Genomic DNA, 19,275 nt, shown 5'->3' on the forward strand with positions numbered 1-19,275 from the left:
TTTTTCCGGTATGTGGGCCTCTCACTGTTGTGGCCTCTCCCGTTGCAGAGCACAGGGTCCCGGGGTTGGATCACTGGTAGGGGAACTAAGATCTTGCAATCCAGGCAGCACAGCGCCCCCCCAACAAAAAAAAGGGAGTCGCGCTCAGTGTTTCCAATTCATTCTTTTACTGTCTAATCCATGATCTCCTCTATTTGTCCTGAATTAAAACGTCTCTGGAATTGCTCTTACGTCTCTAGTAGTTTCCTCCTGCCCTGATCTGGCACATACGTTTTCTTGTTTCTCTAACAACCTAATCCCATTTGTTTTCCATCTTTTAGGAATTCTTCCACATTTGTTCATCAGTGCCACCCTTTTTATTTCCTAGAGTCCCCTTAAGGATTTACTCTACTATCAAAATATAATATGAACTATTTCATACACACAATAAAGATTCTAATATAATGAATACCCATGTGCCCACCAACCCAGCTTGAGACATAATATATCACAAAAAGCACTGAAGTAAGTGTTCCCTGTGCATTCCTCCACTAGAAATTGTTTAAAGGGATTTCGGACAGGTAAAGTAGGTGAACGTGATCAGTTTGCCACGTCAAGCCAATCACCACTGAATTAAAAAATTCAAAACCAAGATAGAAAAGTGTTGGAGAGAATTATCCTATCTTGATTAGTCACTGATGTAAACCCTAATCCTCTACTGTCTTAAGATGCATATTATGCATGGCCAATGCTAGAACACTGTTTCCATGCATGCAATTTGCAGCACAAAATTATAAACTCTAACGTGGCTACGTTCTCGCTCAATACTTCTAGTGAATCTCAAATCAGGATCTTTAACATCTTTCGAAAATAGATAACCTTGTTATTATTTAGAGATAATGTTAAATGTTCTCTTTGAAGTCAACTTACTGTATAATATTAAAACATTATCTCTAGCAATAAAGTTTCAAAATTAGGCAGGTGTTAAAATTGATGGGAGCTTCAAGGCTAGAGATAAACGATTAGCATCTATGTTCATTAATTTCAGAAATGAATTTTTAGTGTCTCAAAAATAAGCACTATGAGACCTACACTGTGAACAGAAATTAGTGTACTGTAGTAAGCATGTGACACACACATTATTCTCAGCAGAACAAAATGGGAAACATCAAGCTAGGGCATGTTTTGGAAATGCAGCTTTGAGGAATGCCCCGGTTCCTCATACGAAAAACATCTTGGTTGTTGATGATAGTATTCTGCCTGCAAGATGAGGTCCTGGTAGGTCAAGGAAAGCCCTTTAAATGGTGACTTACCTTTATAACTCTAACTGCATCACCCTGAAATTCTAGCACAGTTACACTGTTACACTGTATGGTTGCAAAAACTTCTTTTATGCCACCAGCATCTTTTTGCTACACTCTCCACAGATTATATGCTAGTACCTGGGTATCATACAAACACAATCAATTTGCAACTCTGCAATGATAACAAGTAATGTAACTAGCCTAGGTCTAGGAAGGCCTGACCAGGCCCTAACTAATACAGATCTTCTTTGATTAAGTCAAAAATGCATTTACTACACCTCACCTACCAAACACCATAGCTTGCTTAGTCTAGGCTACCTTATACGCGCTCAGAATATTTACATTAGCCTAAAGTTGGGCAAAATCATCAAACACAAAGCCTATTTTATAATTAAGTGTGGAATATTTCATAATTTATTGAATATTGTGCTGAAAGTGAAAAACAGAATGGTTGGTGGGTACAGAATGGTTGTAAGCATATTGGTTGTTTACCCTGACTGGGACCTGTGGCTCACTGCCGCTGCCCAGCATCACAAGAGAGAAACATACCAAATATCGCTAGCCCAGGAAAATATTAAAGTGCAAAATCTGAAGAACAGTTTCTAATGAGTGCATATTGCGTTCACACCATTGTAAAGTCAAAAAATCATTAAGTCGCTATAATCCAAATATAATTGTAGTGGACAGCTCTTTCACCCTGCCCAGCATCTGTCTCTTCACCTTAATTTTCCTTTGGGAAACTACCTTCTTTCACTCTAGGCTATCTTAGTAGGGCTGTTAAAATCCATGAAGCCATGGGGTAGGCACATGATCCAAGCTAAGGTAAAGAGATTGGCAGGAATTTGATTCATGAGCCCAATGACACAAGAATTTCATCCTAAAAAATGGTATAGTATTTTTATGAGTGAAATAATACATTTCTGCAACACAGTACTGACCAAAAACACTTTAACAAATTGGCTTTGGTCTTCATCCTTTCAAACTTAGGCTAAGTAAAAAATAAACATTACATACACATAGATTAGTTTTTCTAACTTTAGTATATACAAATAAAAATGACAATTAAAAGATAAAATACTTCGCTCTAGAAGAAAGAGAGAAATCATATCAGCCTGAAAATACTCTGGCCAATTCCTAGTCAGTCACACAAAACTACCTTCTAAGGAAACCTGACCAGTGAGACAGTTAAGTTTGTGCTTTTAGCTATAAAGAATTAAACTTAAAATACACTCACTCTTTCATCTTCTAATGAAAGATAACTTAGTCTCGGAAACAGCATAAGCATTGTTATAGTAAGTCTAGCTCCTAAATGAAAATTTGGGCTGAGTTACAGTTTACTTACTAACCTAGGTAAGAAACCTTTGAAAATCAGCCATGGATCAAAGTATTTACATAAGTTCAAGATGTTATCTTATCTTAGGATGAAAGTTAACACAGGTCCTTAACTTCCTTTAAAAAGAACATTGAAAATTAAACCTTTGTCACAGTCAAAACTTTCAGAAACGTTTCTTAAATATCAAATTTCTCTTCACAGACGCTATGTCCATTTTCTTCATAATCTTCTCTTGTTACCACCATATCTTCAAAATCATCATTCTCCGATATCAATTTTCCACCTTCCCAGGCATAAGTAATAGGGCTAAAAATAAAGGTAAAATAAGTGAACCCAGATGATTTTACAGAACTGAAATGCCAGAAACGTTAATTAGTAACTAAAATGTGGCAATCTCTACACAACCTGATTTAACAGAAAATCATTTAAAGTGTGAAAATAAGCATAAACTTCATAGGAGTAAAGCAAACTTGGAAAGGAAAGTTGGTCACCACTACAAGTAAGTGTTCTTTTTATTTTCCCTGTGCCCTGAATTTATGGACCTTCTACCTCTAATAAAAAACAAGAATACAAGCAAAATACAAAAAATGCATAAAAATAAAAACACTGTAATAACTGAGTCTAACTTTTGTACATGGCAAAGATATGTCATCAAATCAATTCACCCAGCAACCAATGAAATAGATATTATAACTCCCACTTTATAGATTTGGAAAATGAGGTTCAGAGAGGTTAAGACTGAAACTAGGATTCAACTCGGAACTGTTTTCACACAGTCTGTGCTTTTGCTCCTATACTTTGTTGCCTCTAATAAATGAGACATTTAAAAACCACAGTGCATGATAAACTTGCTACATGGTAGGACATGGACAATAAGCAAAATTAGAGCACATCAAACTTTTAGTTTAATTTTATGTACAACCAAGTTAATTGGTTGTAATTCTGTGTAATTGGTTGAATTTGTGTAATTCTACTTCTACTCTTCCTCTCCCCCAATTCAGTTTTAAATATGAAAAATGATAAAGAAAAAAGTGTTTTCCTTACTATATTACATTTCCTAACCTTAAAAAAACCTAAATATATATCTATCTATAAAATCAGATGTGCAATAAAGATTTGATGAATAAAAGAATAAAAACTATTTCTATAGATCCCTTGGCCTGTAATGTATGCATGACTTACACTTAAAATGCAGGATAAAAATCCAATATGCTTCATATTCTAAAGCGTATATGAACATTAATGCTGATAAAAATCATTCCAGTATCTAATGATAATTTATTCTTTTATCTGATAGCTATAAAATTAAGTGATCTGATGAGGGTCTTCTATTAACTGCTATTGATTTTGAAAAATTCTTCTTTAGCTTTGAAACAAACCTCTAAAATTAAAAATCAGGTCTTGTTTGCAACTCTGCCGCTTAAAACAGTGGAGCAGTGACGGGGGATTATTTAGACTAGATTTGGTGAGAACTTCTGCCTCCAGATAAAGAGAACTGAATTTTAGTCTGGTTACTGCTATTAACTTATCATAAGACCTTTGCTAACTCATGAGCCCTTGTTTATTTACAAATAAGTACACAGAAGAGGATGATCTATAAGCCTTTCTTACAGCTCTAAAATTATACCTTAATTATCTGCTTTTTCCTCATAAAACAGGATAGGGGGTACATATAAAAGTTTTGAATTATAAAAAAAATGACTACTTAAATGTAAAAGTTTAAGTATTTTAAATTATTTAAAAACATTCCAAAACAACTTACCAATTGACATAATTTATCTTGGTTAAATTCTCAGATTTCTATTCTTCATAGAAACTCTCAAGAAATGGCATATCTCAGATAAATCAAATAGATAAAGTTTTTTAAATTTATTTTATTTTTTATTTCTTTTTGGCTGCGTTGGGTCATCATCACTGTGTGCGGGCTTTCTCTAGTTGCGGCTAGCGGGGGCTACTCTTCATTGTTGTGCACGGGCTTCTCATTGCGGTGGCTTCTCCTGTTGCAGAGCACAGGCTCCAGACGCACAGGCTTCAGTAGTTGTGGTACTCGGGCTCAGTAGTTGCAGTTCACGGGCTCTAGAGCCCAGGCTCAGTAGTTGTGACGCACAGGCTTAGTTGCTCTGTGGCATGTGGGATCTTCCTGTACCAGGGCTTGAACTCGTGTCCCCTGCATTGGCAGGTGGATTCTTAACCACTGCTCCACGACGGAAGTCCCAAATCGAATAAATAACCTAAGTGATTTGCCTGTAAAAAATCTCCAAGTAATGATGACTGATTCACTATAGGGAAGTGATCTTACAGTAACTGAGCACCCATTATGTACCAACAATAATGGATGCTACTTCACATACTTCATCCCCTTTCATCCACTGAAAGTAAAGTTTTCATTTCTTTTTTTTAAATTTAATTTTATTTTTTATACAGCAGGTTCTTATTAGTCATCAATTTTATACACATCAGTGTATACATGTCAATCCCAATCGCCCAATTCATCACACCACCATCCTCACCCCCACACGGCTTCCCCCCCTTGGTGTCCATACGTTTCTTCTCTGTGTCTCAACTTCTGCCCTGCAAACCGGTTCATCTGTACCATTTTTCTAGCTTCCACATACATGCGTTAATATACAATATTGTTTTTTGCTTTCTGACTTACTTCACTCTGTATGACAGTCTCTAGATCCATCTACGTCTCAACAAATGATCCAATTTCATTCCTTTTTATGGCTGAGTAATATTCCACTGTATATATGTACCAAATCTTCTTTAGCCATTCGTCTGTCAATGGGCATTTAGGTTGCTTCCATGACCTGGCTATTTTAAATAGTGCTGCAATGAAAACTGGGGTGCATGTGTCCTTTTGAATTATGGTTTTCTCTGGGTATATGGCCAGTAGTGGGATTGCTGGGTGGTATGGTAGTACTATTTTTAGTTTTTTAAGGAACCTCCATACTGTTTTCCATAGTGGCTGTATCAATTGACATTCCCACCAACAGTGCAAGAGGGTTCCCTTTTCTCCACACCCTATCCAGCATCTATTGTTTGCAGATTTTCTGATGATGCCTATTCTACCTGGTGTGATGTGATACCTCATTGTAGTTTTGATTTGCATTTCTCTAATAATTAGTGATGTTGAGCAGCTTTTCATGTGTTTCTTGGCCATCTGTATGTCTTTTTTGGAGAAATATCTGCTTAGGTCTTCTGCCCATTTTTGGACTGGGTTGTTTAATATTGAGCTGCATGAGCTGTTTATTATTTGGGATATTAATCCTTTGTCGGTTGCTTCATTTGCAAATATTTTCTCCCATTCTGAGGGCTGTCTTTTCATCTTGTTTATGGTTTCCTTTGCTGTGCAAAAGCTTTGAAGTTTCATTAGGTCCCATTTGTTTATTTTTCTTTTTATTTCCATTACTCTAGGAGGTGGATCAAAAAAGATCTTACTGTGATTTATGTCAAAGAGTGTTCTTCCTATGTTTTCCTCTAGGAGTTTTACAGTGTCCAGTCTTACATTTAGGTCTCGAATCCATTTTCTGTTTATATTTGTGTATGGTGTTAGGGAGTGTTCTAATATCATTCTTTTACATGCAGCTGTCGAGTCTTCCCAGCACCAATTATTAAAGAGACTGTCTTTTCTCCATTGTATATCCTTGCCTCCTTTGTCATAGATTAGTTGACCATAGGTGCATGGGTTTATCTCTGGGCTTTCTATCTTGTTCCATTGATCTATATTTCTGTTTTTCTGCCAATACCATGTTGTCTCGATTACTGTAGCTTTGTAGTACAGTCTGCAGTCAGGGAGTCTGATTCCTCCAGCTCCGCTTTGTTCACTCAAGACTGCTTTGGCTATTCGTGGTCTTTTGTGTCTCCATACAAATTTTAAGATTTTTTTGTTCTAGCTCTGTAAAAAATGCCACTGGTAATTTGATAGGGATTGCATTGAACTTGTAGATTGCTGTGGGTAGTACAGTCATTTTCACAATATTGATTCTTCCAATCCAAGAACATGGTATATCTCTCCATTTGTTGGTACCATCTTTAATTTCTTTCATCAGTATCTTATAGTATTCTGCATACAGGTCTTTTGTCTCCCTAGATAGGTTTATTCCTAGGTATTTTATTCTTTTTCTTGCAATGGCAAATCGGAGTGTTTCCTTAATTTCTCTTTCAGATTTTTCATCATTAGTGCATAGGAATGCAAGAGGTTTCTGTGCATTAATTTTGTATCCTGCAACTTCACCAAATTCATTGATTAGCTCTAGTAGTTTCTTGGTGGCATCTTTAGGATTCTCTATGTATGGTATCATGTCATATGCAAACAGTGACAGTTTTACTTCTTCTTTTCCAATTTGTATTTCTTTTTCTTCTCTGATTGCCATGGCTAGGACTTCCAAAACTATGTTGAATAACAGGGGTGAGAGTGGACATCCTTGTCTTGTTCCTGATCTTAGAGGAAATGCTTTCAGTTTTTCACCATTGAGAATGATGTTTGCTGTGGTTTGTCATATATGGCATTTATTATGTTGAGGTAGGGTCCCTCTATGCCCACTTTCTGGAGAGTTTTTACCATAAATGGGTGTTGAATTTTGTCAAAAGCTTTTTCTGCATCTATTGAGGTGATCATATGGTTTTTCTTCTTCAATTTGTTAATATGGTGTATCACATTGATTGATTTGTGTATATTGAAGAATCCTTGCATCCCTGGATAAATCACACTTGTTCATGGTGTTGATGGTGTTAATGTGTTGTTGGATTCTGTTTGCTAGTATTTTGTTGAGGATTTTTGCATCTATATTCCTCAGTGATATTGGTCTGTAATTTTCTTTTTCTGTAGTATCTTTCTTTGGTTTTGGTTTTGGTTTGGTTTGGTTTTGGTATCAGGGTGATGGTGGCCTCATAGAATGAGTTTGGGAGTGTTCCTTCCTCTGCAATGTTTTGGAAGAGTTTGAGAAGGATGGGTGTTAGCTCTTCTCTAAATGTTTGATAGAATTCACCTGTGAAGCCATCTGGTCCTGGACTTCTGTTTGTTGGAAGATTTTTAATCACAGTTCCAATTTCATTACTTGTGATTGGTCTGTTTATATTTTCTATTTCTTCCTGGTTCAAGCTTTGAAGGTTATACCTTTCTAAGAATTTGTCCATTTCTTCCAGGTTATCCATTTTATTGGCATAGGGTTGCTTATAGTAGTCTCTTAGAATGCTTTGTATTTCTGTAGTGTCTGTTGTAACTTCTCCTTTTTCATTTCTAATTTTATTGATTTGAGTCCTCGCCCTCTTTTTCTTGATGAGTCTGGCTGATGGTTTATCCATTTTGTTTACCTTCTCAAAGAACCAGGTTTTAGTTTTATTGATCTTTGCTATTGTTTTGTTTCTATGTCATTTATTTCTGCTCTGACCTTTATGATTTCCTTCCTTCTGCTAACTTTGTTTTGTTCTTCTTTCTCTAGTTCCTGTAGGTGTAAGGTTAAATTGTTTGAGATTTTTCTTGTTTCTTGAGGTAGGCTTGTATAGCTATAAACTTCCCTCTGAGAACTGCTTTTACTGCATTCCATAGGTTTTGCATCATCATGTTTTCATTGTCATTTGTCTCTATGTATTCTTTGATTTCCTCTTTAATTTCTTCAGTGATCTCTTGGTCATTTAGTAAAGTATTGTTTACCCTCCATGTGTTTGTGTTTTTTATGTTTTTTTCCCTGTAATTCACTTCTAATCTCATAGCGCTGCAGTCAGAAAAGATGCTTGATATGATTTCAATTTTCTTAAATTTACTGAGGCTTGATTTGTGACCCAAGATGTTATCTGTCTTGGACAATGTTCCGTGCGCACTTGAGGAGAAAGTGTAATCTGCTGTCTTTGGATGGAGTGTCCCATAAATATCAATTAAATCTATCTGGACTATTGTGTCATTTAAAGGTTCTGTTTCCTTATTTATTTTCATTTTGGATGATCTGTCCATTGGTGTAAGTGAGGTGTTAAAGTCCCCCACTATTATTGTGATACTGTCGATTTCCTTTTATAACTGTTAGCAGTTGCCTTATGTGAGGTGCTCCTATGTGGAGGGCATATATATTTATAATTGTTATATCTTCTTCCTGGATTGATCCCTTGATCATTATGTAGTGTCCTTCCTTGTCTCTTGTAACATTCTTTATTTTAGAGTCTTTTATCTGATCTGAGTATTGCTATTCCAGCTTTTGATTTCCATTTGCATGGAATATCTTTTTCCATCCCCTCACTTTCAGTCTGTATGTGTCCCTAGGTCTGCAGTGGGTCTCTTGTAGACAGCATATAGATGGGTCTTGGGTTTGTATGCATTCAGCAAGCCTGTGTCTTTTGGTTGGAGCATTTAATCCATTCACGTTCAGGGTAATTATCAATATGTATGTTCCTATGACCATTTTCTTATTTCTTTTGGGTTTGTTTTTGTAGGTCCATTTCTTCTCTTGTGTTTCCCACTTAGAGAAGTTCCTTTAGCATTTGTTGTAGAGCTGGTTTGGTGGTGCTGAATTCTCTTAGCTTTGCTTGACTGTAAAGCTTTTGATTTCTCCATCAAATCTGAATGAGATCCTTGCCGGGTAGAGTAATCTTGCTTGTAGTTTCTTCCCTTTCATCACTTTAAATATATCATGCCACTCCCTTCTGGCTTGTAGAGTTTCTGCTGAGAAATCTGCTCTTAACCTTATGAGAGTTCCCTTGTATGTTGTCATTTTTCCCTTGCTGCTTTCAATAAATTTTCTTTGCCTTTAATTTTTGCCAATTTGATTACTATGTGTCTCCGTGTTTCTTCCTGGGTTTATCCTGCCTGGGACTCTCTGCGTTTCCTGGACTTGGGTGACTATTTCCTTTCCCGTGTTAGGGATGTTTTTGACTATAATCTCTTCAAATATTTTCTCTGGTCCTTTCTCTCTCTCTTCTTCTGGGACCCCTATAATGCAAATGTTGTTGCGTTTAATGTTGTCTCAGAGGCTTCTTAGGCTGTCTTCATTTCTTTTCATTCTTTTTTCTGTTCTGCAGCAGTGCATTCCACCATTCTGGCTTCCAGGTCACTCATCCGTTCTTCTGCCTCAGTTATTCTGCTATTGATTCCTTCTAGTGTAGTTTTCATTTCAGTTATTGTATTGTTCATCTCTGTTTGTTTGTTCTTTAATTCTTCTATGTCTTTGTTAAACATTTCTTGCATTTTCTCAATCTTTGCCTCCATTCTTTTTCCGAGGTCCTGGATGGTCTTCACTCCCATTATTTTGAATTCTTTTTCTGGAAGTTTGCCTATCTCCACTTCATTCAGTTGTTTTTCTGGGGCTTTATCTTGTTCCTTCCTCTGGTACATAGCCCTCTGCCTCTTCATCTTGTCTGTCTTTCTGTGAATGTGGGTTTTGTTCCACAGGCTGCAGGATTGTAGTTTCTTGCTTCTGCAAGAAGATTGTAGGATTGTAGTTCTTGCTTCTGCTGTTTGCCCTCTGGTGGATGAGGCTATATAAGAGGCCTGTGCAAGTTTCCTGATGGGAGGGACCAGTGGTGGCTAGAGCTGACTCTTGCTCTGGTGGGCAGAGCTCAGTAAAACTTTAATCCGTTTGACTGTTGATGGGTGAGGCTGGGTTCCCTCTCTGTTGGTTGTTTGGCCTGAGGCAACCCAACACTGGAGCCTACCTGGGCTCTTTGGTGGGGCTAATGGCAGACTCTGGGAGGGCTCACGCCAAGGAGTACTTCCGAGAACTTCTGCTGCCAGTATCCTTGTCTCCACAGTGAGCCACAGCCACCCCCCACCTCTGCAGCAGACCCTCCAACACTAGCAGGTAGGTCTGGTTCAGTCTTCCCTGGGGTCACTGCTCCTTCCCCTGGGTCCCGATGCACACACTACTTTGTGTGTGCCCTCCAACAGTGGAGTCTCTGTTTCCCACAGTCCTGTCGAAGTCCTGCAATCAAATCCCACTAGACTTCAAAGTCTGATTCTCTAGGAATTCCTCCTCCCACTGCCAGACCCCCAGGTTGGGAAGCCTGACGTGGGGCTCAGAACCTTCACTCCAGTGGGTGGACTTCTGTGGTATAAGTGTCCTCCAGTCTGTGAGTCACCCACCTAGCAGTTATGGGATTTGATTTTACTGTGATCGCGCCCCTCCTACTGTCTCATTTTGGCTTCTCCTTTGTCTTTGGATGTGGGGTATCTTTTTTGGTGAGTTCCAGTGTCTTCCTGTCGATGACTGTCCAGCAGCTATATCATTTCATTTTTTGAGAAAAGAAAAATGAGCATCCCAAAGGTGAAATTAACCTGGCAACCCAGTAGAACCAGGCTTTAAACTCAAGTCTGCCTACAGACCTCTTTATCTGTAAACTAACTTCCATGATTTGTTTCTATATAAGCCAACACTTACTTTTCAGGCAGCACAACAGAAACATCATAATCTGTCGGAGTGAGACATCGAACTTCCGAGTAAACCCGATCCCTAAATCCCGGGAAAAGGGAATTTCCTCCCGTCAAAACAATGTTCTTAAAAAAATGCGGCTGCATTTCTTTTAAAAGAGAAAAATAGGAGAAAGAAAAAAGGCATTAGAATATCTGTTTACTTATCTTTCTGGAGAAATGGGGATGAGAGATTAGGTAAAAGCAATTGGGGATGAAAGTTACTGGTTGGGAAACCATGTAGTTTTTTATAACCATATAAATTATAACTTATAAGATTTTATAATGAGGTTATCATTTATACAAATAAACATATTAAACAGAAATATGACCTCACAGTTCTTTAAAAGAAAGGCTAAGGTGAAGGGGTTGAACTACTAGCAACTTATTACATATACATGTAAGCTATACATAAATGAGTAAAATTCTAGTAGCAGACATTTGAAAATTAAAATTGTTCTCCCCTAAAATGGAGGCGGTCTTTATGTAGGCTGAGACTGTTAGCTAGTGTAAAGATGAAAAGGAGGTCCTTCATAACATTTTAAACTTGAAAATCCAAGTTTCCATGTTATCTCACTGAGACACACATTCTTATTGTGCAACACTTACAATTGATAGTGAAAAATACTCAATCTATAATAATATTTAAAGAAAGGATCTTATGTTCTACACTCATTAAAGTTACATGATAGCGAATATTAAGTGCCACATGGTTAGTCAATCTTAAAGGGCTACCAAGCACCACTGGGAAATTTGTCAGGAATTGATAGGTACTGGCCATCCCACCTAATGCTTCTGTTCACAAAACAGGGACAGAGTACTGTTACGTTAATATTGAGTCTTACAACACAACATTAAAACAGTGTAGTACAAAATGTTGTATATCTCATGACTGCAACTTTAGATAAAATGAGAAATCAATATGAAATATTAATGTGAAATTAGTTGTGAAATAACTATATTAAGGTGATGGCATTATCTGACTTTTTTCTTTTTTAATGGGAGGAAAGGACACTGCATAGGCAAGATTTTCTCCAATGCCTACACTGTTCCTTATGAACTAGGAAGACATTTTTAAGCTATAAAGGTACTCCAAAACTTTAGAACATTATTTAGTTAAATCATGCTTCAGGAGAACCCAGAAATCACTGTGAAGCACTATACTTCAATCTCATTAAAACTAACTTCCTGTATATTAATCAAAATGCAACAGAAGGAATAAACCAGTCTCATCAACAGCTAAAACCCATTAAATTGTTAAATTATAAATTTCTACTCTGTGCAAATTTGGCTTAAATTAAAACTTTTTAAATGGATATAGCAATTTAATACTTATAAAGAGATGAAGTTCTTCAAATTTAAGCAGACCATAATTACTCTTCCTATATCAAATTTACAATCTAGGATCAATAAAGAATTATTCAAGTAAAATAAAGTACAATAAAGAATTATTCAAGTTAGATCTGGAAATCTCTGCAAATAAAGTAGCCATTTGCTCAAATTATTTAGAAGAAACAGATGACTTCTCTAGGGTTCACAGAGCTTATGATTTTTAAAAAATATCATTATTCCTCATTATTTATGCACCTTCAGGTAAGTTCTGAATTGAATAGACAATAGCTTCTGGAATTCCCATTTCTTGAATTCCTATATCAGAAGGATTAAAGAGTATTTCTGGAACAGCAAATCTCTCATTGGCCAGACGAAGAATTTGTTCCCCAGATTTATATTTTCCACTTAACACCATTTCTTCTCTTGGCTTAAAGAAAAATAAGATGAAAAGTTTAAGTTATGTTATCTAGCTCACATCACTAATAACATTTAGTAATATGTAATACCAATATATTAACCATGTTCTTGGAAGTTTCAGGATTCTCAAAAGTTAGAAAAATGTGGTCTTCTCTGCTGTTGCCTAACCACACACATAACTAACTACTGACTCTTAATATAGCTATTCCCCCAAAGATGATCTGGCTTTATTCCACACATTTTAAAACAGAAAGAAAGAAAAGGAGAATAGAGGAGAAGGAACTTCATAATCTACCTCTAAGAACAGAGTGATTCCAGTTTTTAAAGAACAAAGAACATACTCTAAATAAAAAACACTGTACCTTATGTTTCCAGCACTATCTACTTTCACTCCCCTGGCCTTGCCTTAGATTTTTATTGGGCATTATGGTTTTATTCTATTAGGATTTCCCCTTTCCCTTGTGCAAAAAGCCTACATCATCAAACTTCTTTATTATTTATTCAATCTCTATTCAAAAAACAGTTTCCAAAATGATTTAAGCAAATACATGGACTTTATCACTGAAATTCTTTTGCTATTTATTTTCTGTTAACCCACCCACTCTGTGAGCTGTGCTCCTGAAGGGGCCAGAAAAAAATAATCTCCTTCTACAGCATTCTACATCATTAAAATAATGGTCCCTCTCAATTGCACTAAGACTCATCAGCTTTTCTAGATTGTTAAAGACATTAACTTCATTTGACTCATATATGCAATTTTCCACCTGTAACAGAGTATATCCCAATCCTCTATATAAATATAAAAATACTTAAAATATATGAAAAGAAATATTAATAATTTATTGTTAAAGAGTAAAGTATATAAAAACTATTCCTTAATATAATTAGTCATCTACTCTCTGTTCAGGTTTCAGCTTCCTCAGAGAGGCTTCTTCTGACTCCCAAATAAAAGATCCCTCTAGTATTCTTACTATCACCCTGTATTATCCCTCATCATCTACACTGTTCGCCATCACATATCCACTACCCAGTATAGCATGCCAGTCAACAATGTGGTGTTTGTTTTAGGCATTTTACATACATTATCATACTGAATTCTCATATAACCCTGTAAGGTAGATATATTTTCCTTTTACTAATGATGCAATTGCGCTAGGCAAGGTTACATGACTTGCTCAAGATCATTCAACTAATAACTTGAGCACACGCAATATATTCCTCCTACTACATTGCCTCTCTTAACCTGGATATGAATGATTCTGATTTCTATCATTTGGAAATTCCATGCTTGAAACTTTCTTTTTTTTTTTTTTTAATTTTTTTGGCTACGTCATACAGCATGTGGGATCTTAGTTACCAGACCAGTTGATCAAACCTGCAACCCCTGCACTGGAAGCATGGATTCTTAACCACTGGACTACCAGGGAAGTCCCTTGAAACATTATTTTTAAATAAAAATATCCTAAAAATTACACAAAATTCACAATACCCTAGGAAGAACAAGGAAAGCTACACATCACTTTCAATCCGATTAAACTATGGTTGCACTAGCAAAGAGAAGAATATTATTTCTTCACAGATAAAGTATTCTTCCTTCTCAGGCAGAATGGAAAATACTTCCTATAAATTTACAAATTCATTTAAAAATGATATTGGCTTGAGTGTATAGGATATAACTCATATTGTCAACACTCAAAATAACTTGAGACAGATACAGACTTGGAGAAACTTGGAGAATTTAATTTGACAAAACATTAGAAGTTATCTAATCCACAGCCCTGATTTTACAGAAGAAGATCATGTGACTGACCCAGGGCCAAATATCTAACTGGGGGAAAAGCCAGAACTAGATATCCTTGCTGAATGTTAGCTCTAAAGCCACTAATCGTTAATATATAATCTGGAACTACAAGTATTTTCTGTTTCTAAGAGTACAATTTCAAAAAGATTTTTGTTTTAGACATAGACAAATGAAGGAATTTATAAAGGCTGCTGGGAGTTGCTATTTTAGTCAATGCAAGTCATGATTACTGTACAGCCCTCATAAATTTCATTCTGGTACCATGAAAGAAATGTTTAAACTACAATGGCTCTGCAGAAAGTGATAACAGTTAACTATGAGGACAATTTTCTCAATTTAGGTCAGTAAAGCATTCATTACACTTTCGTAAGCATCCTCTTTCTGTTAAAAAATAAAACTGGAATTTCTATCGGTTGTAATCAGTAACAATATTACAGACCTTATTATTATTGTTACTGTCATCAGTACTAGAAAATCAAGGTTGTAAGTTTTTCCTAAGTATTTAAAAATATTCTTGAATAAACTATCAAGGTCCGAGTTTAACAATATCCTAAGTATAAAGGCTCTCAAACAAGTATAATTCTCTTTCATCTTATGCAGTATTGTTTTTCCAGTTTCATAAGTATTTAACAGCCCTCATCAAAGATTTTGATTGTCAGGCAATGATGAAAACAAGTTAATCAAGTATTAAATTTAAAAAATACATTTTAGGAGTAACCCTAACATATACAAAATATAACCATTTCTAAACCTTAAAAATTATTAAGATGTACACAATTTAACATGTATTATGGTAAAAATGTTAACATTAATTGACAAAGTAAAGGTTAATCCATTATTTCTGAAATAAATATTTGATGTAACATTCCATCATCTGGTAAAAGTTCAGTCCAACTGACTATGTCCACTCAACTGATGTTAAAGTGTACAAGTAACAGGGAGTCTATACTCAATTAGTGAAGTGCCGTCATTAACAAGATTCTGATCACAAGGCCAAAGGCCAATAAAAGAGCTGCAAACAATACAATGTGGCTTCTGCCTTTTTTCTCCAAAGCTGATGAGTAAAACAATAATCAACTGGGGGAACAACCATGACTCTACTAGCTCACTATGTAAGGTGTAGGATTGAGAAATCAAGGCTTATGATTTGGGAAGGAAGCTAGCGGAGTTCAGCAGATAATGTCCAATAAACTGGTAAGTTCTCATTTGCAGGGCAAGCGAGAACTACATTTTAAAAAAGAGAAAGATTTCCAAACATAGCTGATAGTCCAATCACCTGGAAGAAATTTTTTTCTTTTTTAGAGATTAAGTTTAAGTTTTCAAACTTAGGCACTAAGCATTTCCAGGGACAGGGACTGAGAACATGGATACCAATTGTTCTTTAAGTGACCCAGGTGATTTTTAGTCAGGTTTGGAGGAACTGGGAATTACTGAGACTTTACTCGGGGTCCATCCCTGTAGAAATATGGATTACTTTACCACCATGAGTCCAGAGTGCTATAAATTCTCCACAAGGTGTTTTATATCACTGGACTGTTTTAATCAGCTATAATAAATGAGGATGATCAAACGTGCCTAATCAGAAAGGGGCTTGGTATCTATATATTTGGGGCAGTTTTCCCTGTCTTGTAAAGAAAAAAATACACCTTCCATATCCTAAGTGGGACATGGGCTTCCAGTTTCTCTCCCCAGTTCATGCCAGACAACATGATCCCATAATCTGTCACAATTCCCACTTCTAAAAGCTGGCTTTGGTCCTTCCGCAAGGATATGTTTCTAAGGACATTACAGGATGATTTTGATTTTATGAGGACCTGGGTAGCCTTCTCTGAATTCTGATGTGTATTTCACCTCAATAATCTGGCCACCAAATTTTTTTAATTTCAGGCATAAAAACAAGTATAAATAATTATATAAAACCCATATATCTGGATTTCCCTGGTGGCGCAGTGGTTAAGAGTCTGCCTACTAATGCAGGGGACACGGGTTCGAGCCCTGCTCCAGGAAGATCCCACATGCCGCAGAGCAACTAAGCCCGTGCGCCACAACTACTGAGCCTGCGCTCTAGAGCATGCAAGCCACAACTATTGAGCCCATGTGCCACAACTACTGAAGCTCATGCGCCTGGAGCCCGTGCTCCGCGAGCCCGTGCTCCGCAAAAAGAGAAGCCACTGCAATGAGTAGCCCATGCGCCACAACGAAGAGTAGCACTCGCTCACTGCAACTAGAGAAAGCCTGTGAAAGCAACGAAGATGAAACACAGCCAAAAAATAAATAATTTAAAAAAAAAAAGAAAAAACCCCATATATCCATCAACCATTTTAATGTAACTTCACAGATATAACACTCCCCCTTTAAATTTGGTGTTATCATTCACATACATAGTTTATATACTTTTACTTCATATTTATAAATTCCTAAACATAATAATTATTCTGAATAGCCTGAAATGGTATACGTCCTTCGAAAACTGGCTTTTAGACATCATCATGTTTTAGACAGAAACACATTTCTGAGACTTATCCATGATGATCACGTAGCTCTACTTCATTTTCACTGCTTATTTTATAATATGAATATATCAAAATTTATCTATTTTTCTACCATTAATGGCTACCTAGGCTCTTCCCAATTTCTCACTCTTTTAATGTATACTACAATGAACATTACCATACATGTCCCCTTGAGAAAATATCTCCTTGTGCTTAAGTTTCTGACCAAAGATTTTTAACTTCCTACCATTCCTCACCAAGCCAGTAACTAGAAGGGCAAACTTCACATTTACCCAACCACAGAACTGATAATTTACCTGAGCTGCTCAAAGATAGGGAGAAATTACTTTGTTTTCACATCCAAGATAAACTCTTCTCAACACTTTGAAAGTGCACTGGATTTTGCTGTTTTCAACTACAATCTGATAGCAGAGCCTTGGGTCAGCTGTGCCAGTAATATTCACAACAAATAACCTAGTTCTAACTGGACTTAAACTAATTCTTAATGAAACACAAAGGGTAAACCATAATATAGGTAATGATACTGTTAATCTCCAGATTTGTCCCATGTGCTATCATGGCAGATAGTTCTTTTTCTAAATAACTTTAGTAGAGATATTAACTAATAATTCATACACTGGTGCCTAAAGAAATGGCCACCAGGCAGGAAGGCAGTCATCAACAGCTCTGTGAGATTCCACCCATCCCAGCTGGATGCTGTTCAAACCTGACTGAGGTGGTCACTTGAAGAAATATCATTGAGTATTTTTTAAATGACCTTACATCACAGACTTAGAAAACAAACTTATGGTTACCAAAGGGGAAAGGTGGGGGGAGGGATAAATTAGGAGGTTGGGATTAACATACACTATTATATATAAAATAGATAATCAACAAGAACCTACTGTACAGCACAGGGAACTCTACTTAATACTCTGTAATAACCTATATGGGAAGGGATCTGAAAGAGAATAGATATATGTATAACTGAATCACTTTGGTGTACACCTGAAATTAACACAACACTGTAAATCAACTATACGCCAATATAAAATAAAGTTTTAAAAATTACCTTACAAAAGCCCTTTTTAATTGTACTAAAGTCAGGCAAAACATAGTCTACCATTACTGTATTTTCTTCTCCTTTCAACCTGGAAAACAAAACATAGACTTATAAAATATTTTAACTATGTGTAACATTACCCAAGAATCAACTTTCTAGTTCTTAGGTTACCATTATACATACTTGGCAATATCCATGTCTCTATAAAAATCCTGAGACACATAGCATACATCTTCTTTCACTTGATTAATCACATGTGTTTCGTCCATAACATGTAACTGCCTAAACAGAAAAAAAAAATGGTAACGTGAAATAAAAAAAATTTAGACCCACCACCAGTCCCTCCCATCAGGAAACTTGCACAAGCCTCTTAGATAGCCTCATCCACCAGAGGGCAGACAGCAGAAGCAAGAAGAACTACAATCCTGCAGCCTGTGGAACAAAACCCACATTCACAGAAAGACAGACAAGGTGAAAAGGCAGAGGGCTATGTACCAGATGAAGGAACAAGATAAAACCCGAGAAAAACAACTGAATGAAGTGGAGATAGGCAAACTTCCAGAAAAAGAATTCAGAATAATGAGAGTGAAGACGATCCAGGACCTCGGAAAAAGAATGGAGGCAAAGATTGAGAAAATGCAAGAAATGTTTAACAAAGACGTAGAAGAATTAAAGAACAAACAAACAGAGATGAACTATACAATAACTGAAATGAAAACTACACTAGAAGGAATCAATAGCAGAATAACTGAGGCAGAAGAACGGATAAGTGACCTGGAAGACAGAATGGTGGAATTCACTGCTGCAGAACAGAATAAAGAAAAAAGAATGAAAAGAAATGAAGACAGCCTAAGAGACCTCTGGGACAACATTAAACGCAACAACATTCGCATTGTAGGTGTCCCAGAAGGAGAAGAGAGAAAGGACCAGAGAAAATATTTGAAGAGATTGTAGTTGAAAACTTCCCTAACATGGGAAAGGAAATAGCCACCCAAGTCCAGAAAGTGCACAGAGTCCCATACAGGATGAACCCAAAGAGAAACACACCAAGACACAGAGTAATCAAACTAGGAAAAATTAAAGATAATGAAAACTTATTGAAAGCAGCAAGGGAAAAATGACAAATAACATACAAGGGAACTCCCATAAGGTTAAGACC

General features: G+C 36.4%; 1 protein-coding gene across 1 annotated transcript in view; it reads right to left on the reverse strand.

Annotated features, from left to right (window-relative positions):
• Nucleotides 1-1,666: 1,666 nt before the first annotated feature.
• The window catches only part of ACTR6 (actin related protein 6), a 32,127-nt gene continuing 14,518 nt past the window's right edge, over nucleotides 1,667-19,275 (reverse strand). The window contains exons 7-11 of the mRNA XM_019918632.3: nucleotides 18,300-18,398; nucleotides 18,126-18,204; nucleotides 12,599-12,770; nucleotides 10,983-11,121; nucleotides 1,667-2,922 (exon numbers count right to left, since the gene is read on the reverse strand). Coding sequence (XP_019774191.1) covers nucleotides 2,793-2,922; nucleotides 10,983-11,121; nucleotides 12,599-12,770; nucleotides 18,126-18,204; nucleotides 18,300-18,398 — 619 coding nt within the window. The 3' untranslated portion in view covers nucleotides 1,667-2,792. The remainder of the gene's footprint in view (nucleotides 2,923-10,982; nucleotides 11,122-12,598; nucleotides 12,771-18,125; nucleotides 18,205-18,299; nucleotides 18,399-19,275) is intronic.

The sequence above is a fragment of the Tursiops truncatus genome, chromosome 11 (genome assembly GCF_011762595.2).
Source record: "Tursiops truncatus isolate mTurTru1 chromosome 11, mTurTru1.mat.Y, whole genome shotgun sequence".
Lineage (NCBI taxonomy): Eukaryota > Metazoa > Chordata > Mammalia > Artiodactyla > Delphinidae > Tursiops > Tursiops truncatus.